The sequence below is a fragment of the Lissotriton vulgaris genome, chromosome 5 (assembly GCF_964263255.1).
Source record: "Lissotriton vulgaris chromosome 5, aLisVul1.2, whole genome shotgun sequence".
In the NCBI taxonomy this organism is placed as follows: Eukaryota; Metazoa; Chordata; class Amphibia; order Caudata; family Salamandridae; genus Lissotriton; species Lissotriton vulgaris.
Genome location: NC_141693.1, coordinates 1,130,235,003 through 1,130,253,299, shown reverse-complemented (window position 1 = coordinate 1,130,253,299; position 18,297 = coordinate 1,130,235,003). Strand labels below are relative to the sequence as shown.

The following is an 18,297-nucleotide window of genomic DNA, read 5'->3' as shown; positions in this document are numbered from 1 at the left end:
CAGTGTACTTGCTGATAATTAGGTGGAGGTTAAGACATTGGTCCATAGTCCCTCTATGTGCTCTGAAACCATACTGTAACTCCGAGAGGATCCTGCTCTCTCCAAGCCAATCCTCAAGCCTCTGCAGGATGACTCTGCCCAAGATCTTAACGGCAGAGTCCAGCAGGGAGATTGGCCTGTAGCAAGCCGGGTCCCCCCTGTTCCCTTTCTTGAATATGGGCACAATAATAGAGGTGGACCAAGAGGAAGGAAAACCAGCTGTGGGTATTGCATTAAAAACATTCGTTAATATCTTCGACCAAAATTGTGGGCATTGGATATAGAGATCTGCAGGGACCCCATCAGGGCCCGGGGCTTTGTGTTTACTTGTGTCTCTGATCGCCCTTTCAACCTCCAAACTACTAAAATCCATAACCAGGTTGGAGGGTTTATGGACGTTATCAGTTAAACCAGATGCTGTGGATTCATAGATCTTTTCGAAATGGCCTATCCATCTGCCATCTTCTATCACACAGTCCATGTCGGTCTTCCCATCATTGGAGAAGAAGGGCTGGTTCACAATGGCCCAGAACTTTTTGCTATCTCTCAATACGTCCGTAGATAATAGGCTCTCCCAGGCTTCCTCCTTGATTCCAGATTTGCGTTTGAGAACTGCAATTTTGTAATCCTTCCTTAGATTGGCCACTAAAGTCCTGTCCCTAGGTTTTTGTTTTAGAGCTTTCATCAGAGCGCTATGTTTCTGCGAACATTCTTTATTAAACCATTTCTGGGGTTTCTTGATCCTTTGCCCGGTAGACCTTAACTCCAAATTCTTAGCAATCCTTCCGCATATCTCCTCATATGCTACTACTACATCGGGGCCTCGAGCAGTTGGGTCCAGACATACTGCCATATCAGCCTCTGACTCTTGGGCAAGTAAATGGAAGAATTGTTCAGGGACTATCTGTTCCCATTTTAGGCGCCTTCCCTGGTCTTTAGCTATCAAGTCCCTTGGGGCTGCCACATCTGTTGGATTATGGGTCCGGAAACAGTCTAGGTCCAGCATCAGGAGAACAGGATTGTGATCGCTGAAACTAGCAGTGACCACCATGTACTCGCGTGCCTTAGCTAGTACCCCAGATGAAACAAAAATGAAATCTATTATGGTATTGGCGTCTTTCCCCACGAAGGTTGGGGCTCTGGGATCATTCTTACTTTGAGCAAATTCAAATAAATTTAAAGTCGCCAGGAAAGACTCAAGACACTCACCCTCAATTGTATGCACAAAGTGGGGAATGGCTTCCGTCGGTGAGCCCCCACAACTATCATTGAGGCAATCACCCTCACAGGGGTGAATATTAAAATCACCCAGAATAATCATCTCCTGGGGGGGAGGTGCAGTCGTTTCTATGGGCTGACAAAAATTGTAATAAGGAAGTCAGATGTTCATTAACAGATGAAGACTCCCTGGAATTATAAAAATTAACTACTAACAAAGTTTGGGAGCCAGGTAAGGTCCACTCCACGACTAGCGTGTTTGCGGGTGCAGATTCTATTTGTTTGAATGCCCCTACCAGCTCCAAGGAACACAGTGTAAGTAGGCCCCCTTTTGCTCTTCCTCTTGCGCTAGAAGCTGCGGGGGTAAAAAAAACTACAAAAGCCATCTAGTGCAAAATTGGTTGTGGTGTCCCAGGTTTCTTGCAAACCCACTATGTCGTATTGTTTTACAAACTCTTGCCATATGGGGTCTAACGCCTTTGCATTTAGACCTGCCACATTCCAAGTAAGAAATTTACAAAGGGGCAGAGGTGCGGCTGGGAGAAAAGATGGTGTACTCCGACTCTTCGCCTCCAACAAGCTATCAAGGGGAGTAGAAGGAGGTTTATCCATAGTCAAAACCGCTGTTGCCACTTCTTTACAAGGGAAAATTAAACTGGTCTGGGGTCCCCTTCCCTTTGGAGGGCCCTGCATATGTCAATCCACCCAGTCTGTATTTGAGAGGCATTCAAAACGATTCACCGTTGGGAAGTACAGAGGATTGGCAGGTCCATTTCGCTGTTGGGGGTAATGATATAGTTGAGAAGGATGCAAGCCAAAGAAAGGGCCGCCTTGCGGTGGTCTGCCTCCTCTATTCCCAACCAAGTTCCATCCCCCATCCCATTCCTCCTCCCAGCCAGGGGTTTGTGGCGCCCAGGGAAAATTGGGTCTCTGTCTGGGTTTACGATCGTGAGGGCCCTTAAGCCAGCTCCATCGATTGTCGGCTTGATTTTGTGGGAGGTAAAAATATGAGAGAGGCCTAGCAGTTACTGTGCTCGCCTGGTATCTCGGGGCCTTTCTGCTGCAAATAAATTCTACAACCTCAGTGTTCTCGAAGGTAACCACTACACAATCCCCTGGAAGGTTTTTCCTATTATCTCCTACCCATGGGGCTCTCTCAATCATCAGAATATTACAGGGAATGTTTGGCGGAAGGGGATAGTTGTTGGCTAACCAATGGCATACTTTATTTTTAAGAGTCTGGTACGACTCTTGTTCAGTTGCAGGTATTTCAGTGACCCCGGTAAGTATAACAACATAGGGACAGGCATCAGGGGGCAGATGGATATTTTTCCGGGCCTTACATTTAACTTTATCAAGGGCTTCAGGGATTACGGGTTGGGATAGACCATCCCTAGAAGTAACCTGAGGAGTTAAATTTGGATTGTTTTTGGAGGGTATATGGACAGGATCAGTTTTCTTAGTTCCCTCTACTGTAGGGGGCTTATTGTTAGGGATAGTCTGAATTGGAGTATTACTACGATTCTTTGGCACCCCTTTATTAGTCTCCAATGTTTTATTAGGGATCGCCTGGGGTTTTAGTGATTTAGACTGATTAGAAATCTGAACAGTTTTATTATTTAAGGAGAAACTGGGAGCACTTATGTCCTTGTGTATGTTTTTTAGGACAGTTTCGAGACAGCGTAGTCTTACCTCTATAGGTTCTAACAGAGATTTCAACATATTGAAAATCACAGAGTTGTTAATAGTTAAACCAACCTCCTCCTGTGATGGCACTATAGGAGGAGGATTACCAGCGTCTACACTAGACTGTAAGATTTCCTCCAGACTTTGATCAATTAAGGTGTCGTCTGGTAGATTTAGGGGTAAACCAGCCTTATTTGGAAGTGTCCCCCCTGATAAGCTAGAAGGAACATCTGACAGCATCTCACGGTTAGGGGGGTTGGGGTTGGGGTATGTCGGGCCCTTCTTTCGTTTGAAGGTGGTTTGTTTGTTACCCTTCTGTTTCTGCTTAGGAATAGCCCCTTCAATCCTGCCCCTCTCAGTGTTAACGTCGGTAGTATCACAGGTGTTTGACTCTTGCGGTTGTGTTCCACTCAGAGTTAGAATATTAAGGTTAGGTGAAGCCTCCAAGTCCTGGTCGGTATCAATGTTAGTATTAGAGGCATCCATGGCCCCAGATTCACCGTGGCTATGTACTAGAGCCTGGGTTTCTGGACGACAAACGGTAGTAGGTGTTTGGGCCTGCGCAATCAGACCCAGTGATGAGCGTTTGGCCATGGCCAGGTCTTGTGATACTCTACTGTCCATTAGTGTTATTCCCTCGTCAATTAATGCGTGTGTGCGGGTAATGAAATCGTCCAAGGTCCCAGTAAGTTTTTTAGCACTAGCAACAGCCATGCTTCTAGTTTTACGAGTGGACATAACCCGTATGCCCTAGGGGTACAAAGCGCAAGTAGGATAGATTCAATCAACCAGGGTCAGTGGCCCAGCCCGGCCTCCTCTGGCCTCTGAGGGCCACAGAGGGCCCGCCCTTTGCCCGGGCTTAGCCCCGGGCGCTCCCGCGCGCTCCCACGCAGCGGGGTTCGTCACTACTTATGGGCGTTGATAGGGGAGATGGGATTGCGGGGCGGGGCGGTCAGGGAGAGCGGGCCAGGTGACTTGGCCTCGGGGTTGCCGGGACTCCTGGGAAAGTGAGTCCCGATCCCCGCGCTCGCAGCCCTGTCGCTCGCGCACTCACCCTGCAGAGGCCAACCCTTGGATGGGCAGACAAAGGCGAAGCGGGACCCGCGAGGTGCAGCAGGAATCCTTCCCTTGATGCAGAGGCAGTCAATCCCTCCTTCTGGCAGCGTGGAAAAAGTTCAATTGGCGTCCCAAACAGCAACGCAGGCGGAGTCCTTTTCTTCGGCAATGCGGGGCGGGGCGGTCAGGGAGAGCGGGCCAGGTGACTTGGCCTCGGGGTTGCCGGGACTCCTGGGAAAGTGAGTTCCGATCCCGGCGCTCGCAGCCCTGTCGCTCGCGCACTCACCCTGCAGAGGCCAACCCTTGGATGGGCAGACAAAGGCGAAGCGGGACCCGCGAAGCAGGTTCCGCGAGGTGCAGCAGGAATCCTTCCCTTGATGCAGAGGCAGTCAATCCCTCCTTCTGGCAGCGTGGAAAAAGTTCAATTGGCGTCCCAAACAGCAACGCAGGCGGAGTCCTTTTCTTCGGCAATGCGGGGCGGGGCGGTCAGGGAGAGCGGGCCAGGTGACTTGGCCTCGGGGTTGCCGGGACTCCTGGGAAAGTGAGTCCTGATCCCCGCGCTCGCAGCCCTGTCGCTCGCGCACTCACCCTGCAGAGGCCAACCCTTGGATGGGCAGACAAAGGCGAAGCGGGACCCGCGAAGCGGGTTCCGCGAGGTGCAGCAAGAAACCTTCCCTTGATGCAGAGGCAGTAAATCTCTCCTACATCTGGCAGCGTGGAAAAAGTTCAATTGGCGTCCCAAACAGCAACGCAGGCGGAGTCCTTTTTTTCGGCAATGCGGGGCGGGGCGGTCAGGGAGAGCGGGCCAGGTGACTTGGCCTCGGGGTTGCCGGGACTCCTGGGAAAGTGAGTCCCGATCCCCGCGCTCGCAGCCCTGTCGCTCGCGCACTCACCCTGCAGAGGCCAACCCTTGGATGGGCAGACAAAGGCGAAGCGGGACCCGCGAGGTGCAGCAGGAATCCTTCCCTTGATGCAGAGGCAGTCAATCCCTCCTTCTGGCAGCGTGGAAAAAGTTCAATTGGCGTCAAACTTGAGTTTGTAAGTTTTTGCAACAATTTGCAAACAGATCTTTTCCAATGGATTAACAATATGAACATGTTAGCAGATATAACATAAACGTTATTATTAACCGTGTTTTATGTTCATGGGAACTTTAAGGTGCAACAAAACTAACATTTAAATGCTATAATTTATAGGGAGCATGTTCACGTGCCAAGCTTCAAGAAGAGTTATTTCGCATTCCAAACTTGCAAAACCAAATACCACGCATAATCACATTGAAGGGTCTTGAAAGCACGGCCTTAAATCATGCTTCAAGCAAACAAAATCAAAACATTGACAAACTTAAGATATAAATCGGCACGCGTCGGACAGTTAGAGACATCTTTAGGCCAGTTCCTCAGAACTCTGCACTTTTTTCTTTGTTGAGTCAGTGTTAGTATAAAACAGCCGTGTAGGCTATTGTGAGTTGGACTTCATTGAGAAGCAAAAGAAACACGAATGGCCTTGTAAAAAAGAAGTCACAAATTTCTTGGGATAAAAAGTCTGAAGACAAATCTTGTTTCTGTGAAAACTGCATAAGATTCAATACAGGAAAAAAACTCGATTTTCCTTATCCATCAGAGGAATCAAATTGCTAATATTAAACTATTTTACTTTTTATCCTATTTCTTCATAAAGAGAATCGTAAGTGAATTATCTTTTTTCACTATAAGGAAAAGGGGTATCTTTTCAATAATATTTAGACCGATATAAAAGGCCTGGCTTAAAACTCTATCTTCTGAATAGACAACCAAGATCAATAAGAATTTGAAATGGCTTGGCGCACCTTTATATCTCTGAACGTGCAGTACTTTTTAAGTAAAACACAGATGGGGACCAGTTAAGTAGACAACACTGAACTAAGCATGCAGGCACTGACACATTAAGGACGCCAGAAGTCACCTGAAATTCAAAGTATACTGTACAAGAATAGAAATTGGAGAAAAAACAATAGCAAACATTCATTTAACACATTTGACTTTTAAGATGCAGTAATGGATAGCCCACAAATTGATGTATAAAAAAATATATATTTTATTCTATTTTATTCTCTTTTCAGTATTTTTTGTTTCTTTTCTATTATGGTTGCAATATTTCAATCTATCGATGCTATTGATGCCCTATAAAACAGTGAAAATCACCAGGTGTCCTCTATAAACAACAGAACATGTATAGCGCTGTTTGAAATAGCTTGTAAGAGAACCGAATTTACCAAAATTAAGGATTAAGATACAGCGGTCGCGTCATACAATAAAGGATGCAGGGCATTCACTTATCCAACATGTTCAAATATTAATGGCCAAATACTATCACGACGGACTGAAGATGATTTAAAAATATGGGCCTATTAAAATATAAAAAAATTAAATGATTCAATTGATACATCTTTTTATTTATTGCAGAAAATAGAATCGATTCACGTACCAACATATGTGCCGTATCATCCTATTTGTAAAGATAGTCAAAACGCTTGATCTATTTAAGAGAGGTCATGCTAAAAGACGGTTTCCTGATGAAGGCAGCAGTGCCGAAACGTGCGTCGTTTCTATTCTGCCGTCATTTGTATCCGTTTTGTTTTTAGAATCATGAATGTAAATGTGAAATGTAAATAACAATATAAACTGCACTTTATGAGTTGAAATATTGCAACCATAATAGAAAAGAAACAAAAAATACTGAAAAGAGAATAAAATAGAATAAAAATATATTATTTCATACATCAATTTGTGGGCTATCCATTACTACACCTTAAAAGTCAAATGTGTTAAATGAATGTTTGCTATTGTTTTTTCTCCAATTTGTGTTCTTTCCCTACGTGTAGCAAACCCATTTGTTTAGTAGGGGTCCCTATATTTTCCTATACTGTACAAGAATAAGACATAAGTGGCAAAGGGTGTGACAAATAGGGTAGCAGGAAGCATTATGATACACACTTAAACACATAACTTGAGTTTATTTTGTGTCTTTACTTAGCACTTCCTTAGATGACGTGGAAGGGCTGGTGTCGCCATGATGCATAAGAAAGCCATGATTTGGACTCAATAAACAATTGCCATGACTCTACTGAACTTGGAAACTTTCAACCAAAAATCGAATTTCGAAGTCAGTGAGGGACAAATTAACAAAGAATCATCAACATAAAATATGTTTGAGGTGGGAGCACGGATTGTGGCCTTAAATTTGCACCACTTTTTATTTGGCCCAGACCATTTATCCCACACTTTCTATTTGATTACACTGAGCTTCTGCAGTTGTTGCAAAACATGGCGCTTCTGTGTGAGTTCAAGTGGCGCTGCTCGATAAATCCTATTTTCAGTTCTTCCCGCAAGGATGCTCCACCTTCAGGCGCTCTAGAGAGGAGGGTGGCACACACAAACAACAGGTCCAATCATATGGGACTTGTCCTGCCACTCCTGAAGCCTCCTTTCCACTGCTACCCGTGATTACATTTATCTGGTGGGCCAGTGTTGCTAGGCTCAACGAACATATTGTGGCCATTTTCCCCCACAGGATCTGTTTCTGAGGCACAATTTCTAAATGCAATCTGGGTACTGAGCTTCCATGCTCCTGCCTACACCACAAAAAATGGCAAATCCAAAACACTGCTTGGGGAGAGTGGCTGTTTGACAAGTTTGGTATAACTCTCCTCGGGTGATATGTTAGACATGGTTCCTGAGATGGAGAAAGTAAGGTTTGCATAGAGGTAGGTGTGGCCACCACTACATGCTTTGTCCCATTAAACTCTATAATTAAAAAAAAAATGGCAATTTGAGGCAACACATGAGAGTGCGCACTAAACAGATCTTCCTTCATCCATCAACAGCATAATGAAGAATAATCTAAAATTGGTAATGTCATGTTTCCATGTTTTTTTTCCACTGAGAAATAGTGACTGCAAAGTATACATATGTTTTTCTGCAACTTACTGTGCTGCTATGTGATTATTGAGAAATAAAAATCAGCATTGTTCTCGAATGTGTGAGGATCTGAAGACGCAAGTAGGCATGCATGTTCAAGAATCACATGCAGATTTGAAGGTGCATATGAACTGTAGGAGTAGGCATGAGCCTTGTCTGATCGTGATTCTCAAATACCCATGTGCATTCTCAGACTGCAAGTGCAATTCGATAATGCATGTTCTTAAAAGTGAATTACAATTCTGCAGGTCATATGCGTGTTACTGACTAGCATTTTTATTGTTTTTTCAAGTAATAAACAATGTGAAAGCATAACATATCAGTCAAGGTCTCACTGAGCTCCCAGTTCGATGAGATAATTAGCGAAATTGTGTGTGGGTAATGCAGTACTGGGGTAATGGCTATCAACCCACCCACTGGAGACCATTCTGTGGTGCTTGGCGGGGAAGCATTGGGGGCTGGGAGAGCCTCAATGAGGAGGTGGAGTTTCCCCGTGGAGGATGTGGGTGACCTATCAATGCTGATCCTTGGGGTGCTCACGCTTCGAGATCCATCTCTGTACAATGCGGATGCACCTCTGAGAATCTCATGCACTTTGGAGGACTCGGTTGTGCATTAGTGCATTGTGATTTCAGATCAGGCACGCATTTTCAAGAGTAGCAAAGAGGAGAGAGAGCATCACTCACTTTGTTATAACAGGACTCCTAGCACTCCTGTCGGGTCTGGCATCAGTTGTATCCCCTCCTTCCACATCATGCACAGAAGCAGCTTCAGAGGTTTCCATCTGTTGGACACATGGATAAAGACATACACACAACAGTATCAGTATTTACAGAGATAATGCACAGTGTTGTAAGAAACCTTTTTAATGTGACAGACCCAACTTCAGGTATTATAGTGATTCCATCAGTTCCAAGACTTGAATACCGGATCAGGTGTTTTCTTCCAATAGAGAATGAGAATTTCATTTTCCAGCAGCAAGGCCAGAAATAACCTCTCATTTTATAAGTACTTACTTTTTATCGCAATGAATTATCTTTTAACTTCAATAACAATACATTTCTTGCCTTATAGTACTTACCAAATTCTGCACAATCAGGACTATTCCAATTCCAGTTTTTCTTGGCACCATTGGTTTGTATGATTCCATTTTTACTATATGCAACATAATTAGGATTGAGAGTACTCAGCATCCATTCACAAAGGAGAAACAATATCTCAATTTTAACTACATCAATGGTAACCACGCAAGTTACTCCCTCCCCTGGCGATATCACGCTTATGGTTCATAACTGTGTCCAATCAGAAAACCGCTTTCAAGTCATGACCAAGATTTCAAAAACCCACAAAGCCACAAACCGACAGTAACAAGTACAGTACAATACTTTCATATACAACAGTTCATGAATGTTTAGGTCTTTCTACTCACCCCCGACCAGTCATCACTTTAACTACCAGCTGTGTGTCTGTTTAAATTGAGACCATATCTAAATATTGTTCCAGCTAAACAAACAGTGAAAATCACAGTGGTGGCTGCTTGGGGTTCAAGTGAGCCTTCAGGGGGTAAATGGGTATACAAAAATAAGCACAGACACACTGACAAAAAAAGAAATATGAAACGTTACTTACCTCCCGCTGCAGTTGCTGCATTGCTTCTCTCCCAACCCTCGACTCCAGGGCTGGTGGACACCGTGCACACTCCCAGATGCCAATCCTGACACTGCTCTTATACTGGAAATACTATTCTCAGCATGAGAGAAGCTCTGGGATTGGAGATGTGCGGCCTGGTGTGCTGCTCAGACAGTGCCTGAGAGCTCGTGACTCTTCTCCACCTGACTGTAGAACACAGCTGGGTGGGGAAATGTTAAGTGTGCATCACCTGAACATGTGTAAAGGAACCTTATTACCATGACAAGGGCACTTAGTTTAAAGGAATAGTTTCGCTCCACTGGACAATTGGCTAGGTTAATAGGACTTGTTCGGTTAATGTGGTGCTACTCGGAACGGGGTGACCCTAACAACCCCTCAACAATGTATTACTAGGCATACATTTACAACTTGAGAAACAAAACCTGTGCACACACAATCTAAATATTGACAATTAATATCTTATTGGTGTTCTTAGAAGCAATGATGAAGGGCAGTCGGTATATGTTGCACTTGTATTTATTGCGCCAGCCGACACGTGTTTCACTGGAGCGAAGTACACTCCAAATCTTCAGGGCTAAATCCTGCCCTTCATCATTGTTTCTAAGAACACCAATAAGATATTAATTGTCAATATTTAGATTGTGTGTGCACAGGTTTTGTTTCTCAAATGGGTAAAGGAACCAACCTGGTCTTAAAGCTTTAGGCTATTGTTCATGCTCCTGGCAAGTGATACCCCAATGTGAAAAAATCAAGTCACTCCCGTACAGCGTAATCCAGTCACCTCTCGGCTGTAAATTAGTTAAAGGCATCAAAAGCCATATGAAGCCCAACCATGGCATTCTTCTGTGGTCTCCCTGCATCTGCCATAGAAGTATCGCCACTCAGGTATTCCAAGTTATTTGCTCCGACGCACGGTTAAGGGCAAGTTGGTTTCTTTACCCTTGTCCTGATGAAGCCAGGAAGGAATGAGTGCTGAAACGCGTTGACAGTTTTGATGGGAGGAATCCACTTGAAAACAAGATTTAGAATTGTATTTCGAGGCACATTTAGTAAATGTTTGTAGAGGTGTGGAAACCTCATGTGCAAATAGGATTACCTCACAGTGTATTGCCCAGATTGAACGAGCGAACACTGATTTGGTGTAAAAAAGTGGGTATAGGCAACAAGATTTCTTTATGTATATGTCTATATATGTTTGTTACGTATATGTCTATATATGTGTAATTTTATTCAGATTTAAATAATTAATGATTTTTCCAAAGGAAGGTATTGTGGTATGTGTTTTTTGAAATGTCTAAAAATTGCAATGGGACACTGTACCATTTATAGAGTAATTTGATATTCCCTATAGTTAAGTGAATTGATACATACATTTTTTCCTTCATACAAACCTGTTGAGCAATGTGTAGATCCCCGCTGGAAGCCTGAAGCTCTCTTGAAATGAACAGCTTGAGTCCTTTTTGGCTGTAGTAACTTTAGAAGCGCAGTTATGAATAGGAATGGGCTTACTCTTTTGATGATGTGTGCACATCCCTCCCTATATCCACTCCTTACTTGTAGTAAGTATTCCCCATTTTCGAGTCACCCTCCTCTGTCCCTACCACATTTACTACAACCACTACTCGCATTTGCAACATCTGACAGATCACTTTGCAGCCTATACCATTATATAGCCAGATTCTGAGTGACACAGGGCAACCCCATTATTTTTATTGGTCTCTGATGGTTACAGTTAAATACTCTTTAATCGCTCTACTCTGATCCCCAGTCCTCCCTCCAGATCATCAGGGAAAGTTTTGACGGAGCAATAACGCACTGGGCCGTAGGGATGTAAGATGCAGCAGAGCGTCCTTTCACCTTGGTTGCTCGATCTGCAGCAGTTGATGTCATGGCATCACAAACCCTTAAAGATGACGTGCACGAAGATTGCATTTTGAGACAGTGATACTTTAGAAACTGAACACTATTTTCAGAGAGTATGTGCCAAACAATGATGAAAAATAATATTTTGGTTTAAAGAAATCGAAGGCAGCCCACCCTACTATTACTTTCCAAGTTAAATGTCCAAACTTCCCTGAAACAGGTGCGGAGCTCTGTGCTGTTCAGAAGACGCACCTGCCAACCGAAAGTGAAAGTGACCCGCTTGTCAGCTGCCTTTGACCCGCTGGCATGCATTTCCTAAGACTAGTGACACGCGCTTTCCTTTCAGCATGAGGTGCCATGGCTTAAAGTTTAGTTGCACGAGGTCTTCACACATTCAGAATCTGCCGAAAAACGCCTTTGCCCCGATGAAGTGGGCGCTGAAGCCCAGCGAAGGTGAAAGGTGGGCGAAGAATAAATACCCTCTCTGCCAGACACACATTCAAAGACAGACTGACAGCCATGAATAGCAAGCTTTACCGTGTCGAGTGCAGAGTCCATGGTGAGAGAGAAGCCGCCGGTCCCCTCAGTGGCAACTGTCGACTAACAGGGAATAGGTAGAGGGACGGACACGCCCCCAGCCGCTCCCTTTCCTGCAGGTAACACAGGTCTTCGGCTTTTAAGTCTGGTCGGTTCCTTCAACATCTTACTTTCACTTTTCGGGAAGTTCCGGGGTTCGGTCCTAGGCGCTATGCGGGGCTTGGTTTACAAGCTTTCACAGATTGAAACGATTTAACAAACATGGCAATAATTTAAAATGGAAAGTGAGACATTTGTAAATAAACTTCGGGTGAATGGACTTTCCACATTGAATTTATATTGAGTCACAGACATTTGTAGACGAAATAGATTTAAAACGAAACCATTTTTCCGTATTAAATCGTGAGTCTCCCGCCTGAATCGGGTCTATTGGCATGTATGTGACTATCACTTTGATTTGGCATGACAAAGTCCACAGTTTTTTTAAATATAAACTTGGAAACGTGATTGGGGTAGTCTGCACTTACAAGACGCTATTACCCTACAAAGGAACTCTTCTTTACAACATTAAGGATCTGAATCCATGACGCACAGTTTGCATGGAGCTCCTCGATGCCGGTATATAGCTCACTGTGCAGTATTAAAAGGCCTGTGTGTGTAAAATGGAAGTTACAAACGGATCTGTATCAAAAGCAGTAGCCCGCACACATACCTAATTAAACTCCAAATCTGCGCAGGCATGTTAAACGATGTGCTTTGCAGCAGGCGCATTGGTCCGCTGTGCTACTTTATGGGTCAAACCTATCACTGGACAAAACACAGAACTCTCTCAGAACTGTGTTAATGGCTAAAGTTGTTTTACCGCAAATGTATTTCCCTCAAAGCTGCTGTCCAGATATTGATCTCTGCAGCAGGTGTGTTAACCATGTAGACTATTTTAAATGCAGCCACTTTGCGACATCAAGCACAGATTTACTGGTTTATATGTCATTGTTGCCAACTTCTTTTCAGCTGATATTTTTAAAAAATGTATATGTAGTCTCTTATACTCTGCTTTTCAAACTTGGCCCTTACGACGACACCCCTTTCCGCTATTGTAACGCTGCATTGCTGGAATTGCCTTTAAAAGCGCCTCTGTCATTCGGTTACATTTCGCCTGCTGTGTTGCTAATATCGTAGCGCTGCATTGATTGAACTGCTTTAACTGTGCCATTTCATTTGTTTACATTTCGCCTGCTGTGTTGCATATTTCCGCGTTGCCTCCTAAGCGCTTTGTTAATTCATCTACTACTGCTGTTTAGTCCTGCTAGCGCGTTTGACTCTAGCGCTCCGCTGTGCTCCCCCCTCCGCCTCCATTTTGTTGTTGTTGTCCTCGTGTGCCCGCCCCGCCTCCCAGCTGAGACACCCTCGCCCCTCCCCTCCACCATCCATATATGACAGGAGTTCCCGCGCGCAGCGTCCACGCGCAGCGTTCGCGCCCAATCCGCGCCGAAGGTGCGCCAAAGGTAAGCCCGTCTACGCCCGTCCGCGCCTGGACCGCGCCCAGCGCCAGACCCCCTGCCCCTCGCGCGGCCCAGCCCCCCCGCATTACCTACGATGCCGCCACCCTCCTAGCCCTTAACCCCGGTCGCGCCCCCAACTGCGTCCAAGCCGCTCCCGGACACACCCATGGACCTTTCTCTTGCTACTCCTGCAAATTCAGCGGCACCGACAACATCTCCGCTACGACCACACATCAGTCTCCCGATCCCAACAACCTACAATGCATCTTGCTCAACACCCGATCGGTCCACAGGCACGCCATCGACCTATGGAATCTACTAGACACCACCTCTCCAGACGTCGCCTTCCTAACAGAAACATGGATGAACGCTTCCTCCGCCCCAGACATCACCATTGCCATATTGCCATCCCTGAAGATTATAAGATCACTCGCAAGGACCGTACCAGCCACACAGTAGGAGGTATCGCTATCGTCCATAAAAAATCCATCCGCATCTCAACCAGCTCTGACGCCAACCTCGCCAACTCCGAACACCTTCACTTCCAGATCCACATCGACCCCAAGACCACACTTAGAGGCACCCTCCTCTACAGACCACCAGGACCCCGCGCAAAATTCAGTGAAGACATCACGGACTTCATCACTCCACACACGCTCCCCTCCAAAGACTACATCCTTCTGGGAGACCTCAACTTTCACCTTGAAAAGAACAACGACCGCAACACCACCACCCTCTTGGACAACCTCGCCAACCTCGGACTTAAACAACTGGTCACTTCCCCCACCCACATCGCAGGTCACACACTCGACCCCATCTTCACCTCCAGCAATCATGTCTCCTTCAGCCACACTACGAATCTCCTCTGGACCGACCACAGCTGCATTCACTTCACCTACAACAAGCCAAAACCCAACAACCACCCCCAACCAACTCTGCAAAGAAACTGGAACAAAATCACCATTGACCAGATCTCCTCATCGCTCCTTCTAAACACCCCAGCCCACTCTTCTAACCCAGACCAATCCGCCGCCAACTTCACCCTATGGTTATCCAACACCGCCGACACCTTAGCACCACTGAAAAAACGTCAAAGCAAACCAGGCAGCAAGAAGGCCTCATGGTTCAACGCTGATCTTAAGAAGTCCAAGAAACTCTGCCGCTCCCTTGAAAAGGCCTGGAAAAAAGACCCAACCACCAGCACCAAGGATGCCTTCAAAAACGCCACCCGCACACACCACCAACTAATCCGAAAAGCCAAGAAAACAGCATTCAAGGATCGACTTGACAACAACGCCCACAACAGCAAGGAACTTTTCAACATCGTCAAGGAATTTACCAATCCCTCGGCCAATTCCAACGACATCACCCCCTCTCAAGCCCTCTGCGACTCCCTAGCCTCATTCTTCCACAACAAAATCACTGACATCCACAACAGCTTCGACAACCAACCCGGAGACCAACCCACCCATCCATATGAAGAACACTCTCCCCCCCTGAACACCCTTAACGACTGGAACCCAATCTCCACTGAGGACACCATCCGCCTGATGAACTCCATCCACTCAGGATCTCCCACAGACCCATGTCCTCACCACATCTTCAACAAAGCAGACTCCGTCATAGCACCTCACCTCCGAGACGTCATCAACTGCTCCTTCAATTCCGCCACCTTCCCGGAAAGCTGGAAACACGCTGAACTCACCGCCCTTCTGAAAAAACCCACAGCGGACCCCACCGAACTCAAAAATTACCGCCCCATTTCGCTCCTTCCATTCCCGGCCAAAGTAATCGAGAAAGCTGTCAACAACCAGCTCGCCGCTTTCCTCGAAGCCAACAAATCCCTCGACTCCTCTCAATCTGGCTTCCGAGCAAAACACAGCACTGAGACCGCCCTCATCGCAGCAACAGACGACATTCGAACTCTACTGGACAATGGAGACACAGTCGCCCTCATCCTCCTCGACCTCTCCGCAGCCTTTGACACAGTCTGTCATAGCACCCTTCTACAGCGCCTCAGAAACATCGGAATACAAGGAAAAGCACTTGAATGGATCACCTCGTTCCTCACCGGAAGAACTCAGAGAGTCCGCCTTCCACCATTCAAGTCCGAGGCCACTGAAGTCATCTGTGGCGTACCACAAGGATCTTCACTCAGTCCCACCCTCTTCAACGTATACATGAGCCCCCTCGCGGCCATCGCCCGCCAACACAACCTCAACATCATCTCCTACGCGGATGACACTCAACTGATCCTTTCTCTCACCAATGACCCCAGCACCGCCAAAACTAACCTACACGAAGGAATGAAAGAAGTTGCCGAATGGATGAAACTCAGCCGTCTAAAACTGAACTCAGATAAAACAGAAGTCCTCATCTTAGGCACATCCCCATCTGCATGGGATGACTCTTGGTGGCCGGAAGCCCTTGGAAAAGCACCCATCGCGACAGACCACGCACGGAACCTGGGCGTTATCCTGGATTCTTCACTCTCAATGAACAAACAAGTCAGCGCCGTATCCTCATCCTGCTTCAACATTCTCCGCATGCTCAAAAAAACATTTCGCTGGATCCCCACCGAAACCAGAAAAACAGTCACCCATGCACTGGTCACGAGCCGACTGGACTATGGAAACACCCTCTACGCAGGTACTACCGCTAAACTCCAGAAGAAACTACAACGAATCCAAAACGCATCAGCCAGGATCATATTAGACATCCCGCGCAACGAACACATCTCTGGCCACCTGAAAGACCTCCACTGGCTACCCGTCAATAAGAGGATCACTTTCCGACTGCTAACCCACGCACACAAATCACTCTACGACATCGGACCGGAATGCCTCAACTCACGACTGTCCTTCTACACCCCCTCCCGCCAACTACGCTCGTCCAGCCAAGCCCTCGCCACTATACCTCGCATCAACAAGACCACCATGGGAGGCAGATCCTTCTCATACCTGGCTGCTAAAACATGGAACTCACTCCCCACTCACCTTCGCCTTACCCAGAACCACCTAGCATTCAGAAAGCAACTTAAAACGTGGATATTCGACAAGTAATCCTCCTCCCCCCCTAGCGCCTTGAGACCCTCTGGGTATGTAGTGCGCTTTATAAATTCTTTGACTTGACTTGACTTGACCCCCAATTTATGGGTTTCTGGAGAAAACTGTATCCAATCCTTGCATTTTTCGACCCTGATATTTCAGAAATAAAGCACAATTTTTCCGAGGACGTGGCTAACCAAAGTTGAACTTCTTTATTTTGGTATAAATAAATAAATCGAAAGTAGACCACTCTGTGATCACTGTCCTAGTTAAATGACTAAACTTCGCTGAAACAGGTGTGGAGCTCTGTGCTGTAGGATGCTGATGACGCACCTGATAACCGAAAGTGAAAGTGACCCGCGTGTCCACTGCATGGAGTTTCATGTACTTCAGCTGCCTTTGACCCGTTGGCATTCATTTCCTAAGACGAGTGACAAACACGCTTTCCTTTCAGTATAAGGTGCCATGGGTTAAAGTTTAGTTTCATGAGCTCTACACACATTCAGAATCCGCCGAAAGACGCGCATTTGCCCCGCGGGATGGGCGCTGATACCAAGGGAAGGAGAAAGATGGGCGGAGAAGACCCTCTCTGCCAGACACACATTCATAGACAGACTGGCAGCCATGAATAACAAGCTGTATTTACCTTGTCGAGTGCAGAGTCCACGGTGAGAGAAAAGCCGCCGGTCCCCTCAGTGACAACTGTCGACTAACTGGGAATAGGTAGAGGGACGGACACGCCCCCAGCCGCTCCCTTTCCTGCAGGTAAAAACAGGTCTTCGGCTTTTTAGTCTGTTCTTTTCCTTCAGCATCTTACTTTCACTTTTCAGGAAGTCACGGGGTTTGCTCATAGGCGCTATGCAGGGCTTGGTTTACAAGCTTTCACAGATTGAAACGATTGAAAAAACATGCCAATAATTTAAAATGGAAAGTGAGAAATGTGTAAATTAACTTCGGGGCAATGGTCTTCCCACATTGATTTATATTGAATCAGAGACATTTTTAGACGGAACAGTTAAAGTAAAGCCATTTTTTTCTTTTTTTAAATCGTGAGTCTCTCGCCTGAATCGGATCTATTGGCATGTATGTGACTATCACTTTGACTTGGCATGACAAAGTCCACAATTTTGAAAATGTAAACTTGGAAAAGTGATTGGGTTGGTCTGCACTAACAAGACTTCATTACCCCCCAAAGGAACCCTTCTTTACAACAATAAGGAGCTAAATCCAGTGGTCGAAGTGGACGGGATCGGTAGGGCACGACGTGCCCCTAGTTCTATCATCCAATAGATTCCGTTCTCCTACTTTTTTATTTTAAACATGCGACCCAGGATGGCAGTAATAGCCAAGGACCACAGATAAGGCTCAGCGTTCGTGGCCTTTGGCAGAGGGACGGGTGGTCAGAGAAGGAAAAGGACTCTGGAGCAGATTTACAAGCCTCTTGCGCCACTTTTGCGTCACTTTTCCCATGTTAAACGTGACGCAAAAGTTAGCAAGGGGCTTTGTAAATCTGTCTTTTCCTTCTTGCCCTGAGAAGACAAGGACAGTGTCCCCTTCTGCTCTGCACTGGCAGCTGTAACCCCCCTCTCTTTCTTCCTCTTCTTACCTCTCTTTCTGTCTTGCCCCTCTTCACTTACTGAAAACTGTGACTTCAAGAAATGGTTCTCACCCTCTCTTTCCTCCATTCTTTATTTGGTCCCTGTAAAATGGATTTTAAAAAAACACTTTTGCTGGAAATGT

General features: G+C 46.0%; 1 protein-coding gene across 8 annotated transcripts in view; it reads right to left on the bottom strand.

Annotated features, from left to right (window-relative positions):
• LOC147712092 (caspase-7-like) overlaps nucleotides 1-17,384 on the bottom strand; it is a 203,158-nt gene extending 185,774 nt beyond the window's left edge. For 4 of the 8 annotated variants that reach the window (XM_086922851.1, XM_086922855.1, XM_086922852.1 and 1 more), the window contains exons 1-2: nucleotides 12,009-12,100; nucleotides 8,645-8,742 (exon numbers count right to left, since the gene is read on the bottom strand). In XM_086922851.1, coding sequence (XP_086778977.1) covers nucleotides 8,645-8,742; nucleotides 12,009-12,029 — 119 coding nt within the window. In that variant the 5' untranslated portion in view covers nucleotides 12,030-12,100. Of the gene's footprint in view, nucleotides 1-8,644; nucleotides 8,743-12,008; nucleotides 12,101-17,203 lie in introns of those variants that run through there. The other 4 variants (XM_086922857.1, XM_086922858.1, XM_086922854.1 and 1 more) reach the window with 3 other exon arrangements.
• Nucleotides 17,385-18,297: the final 913 nt, after the last annotated feature.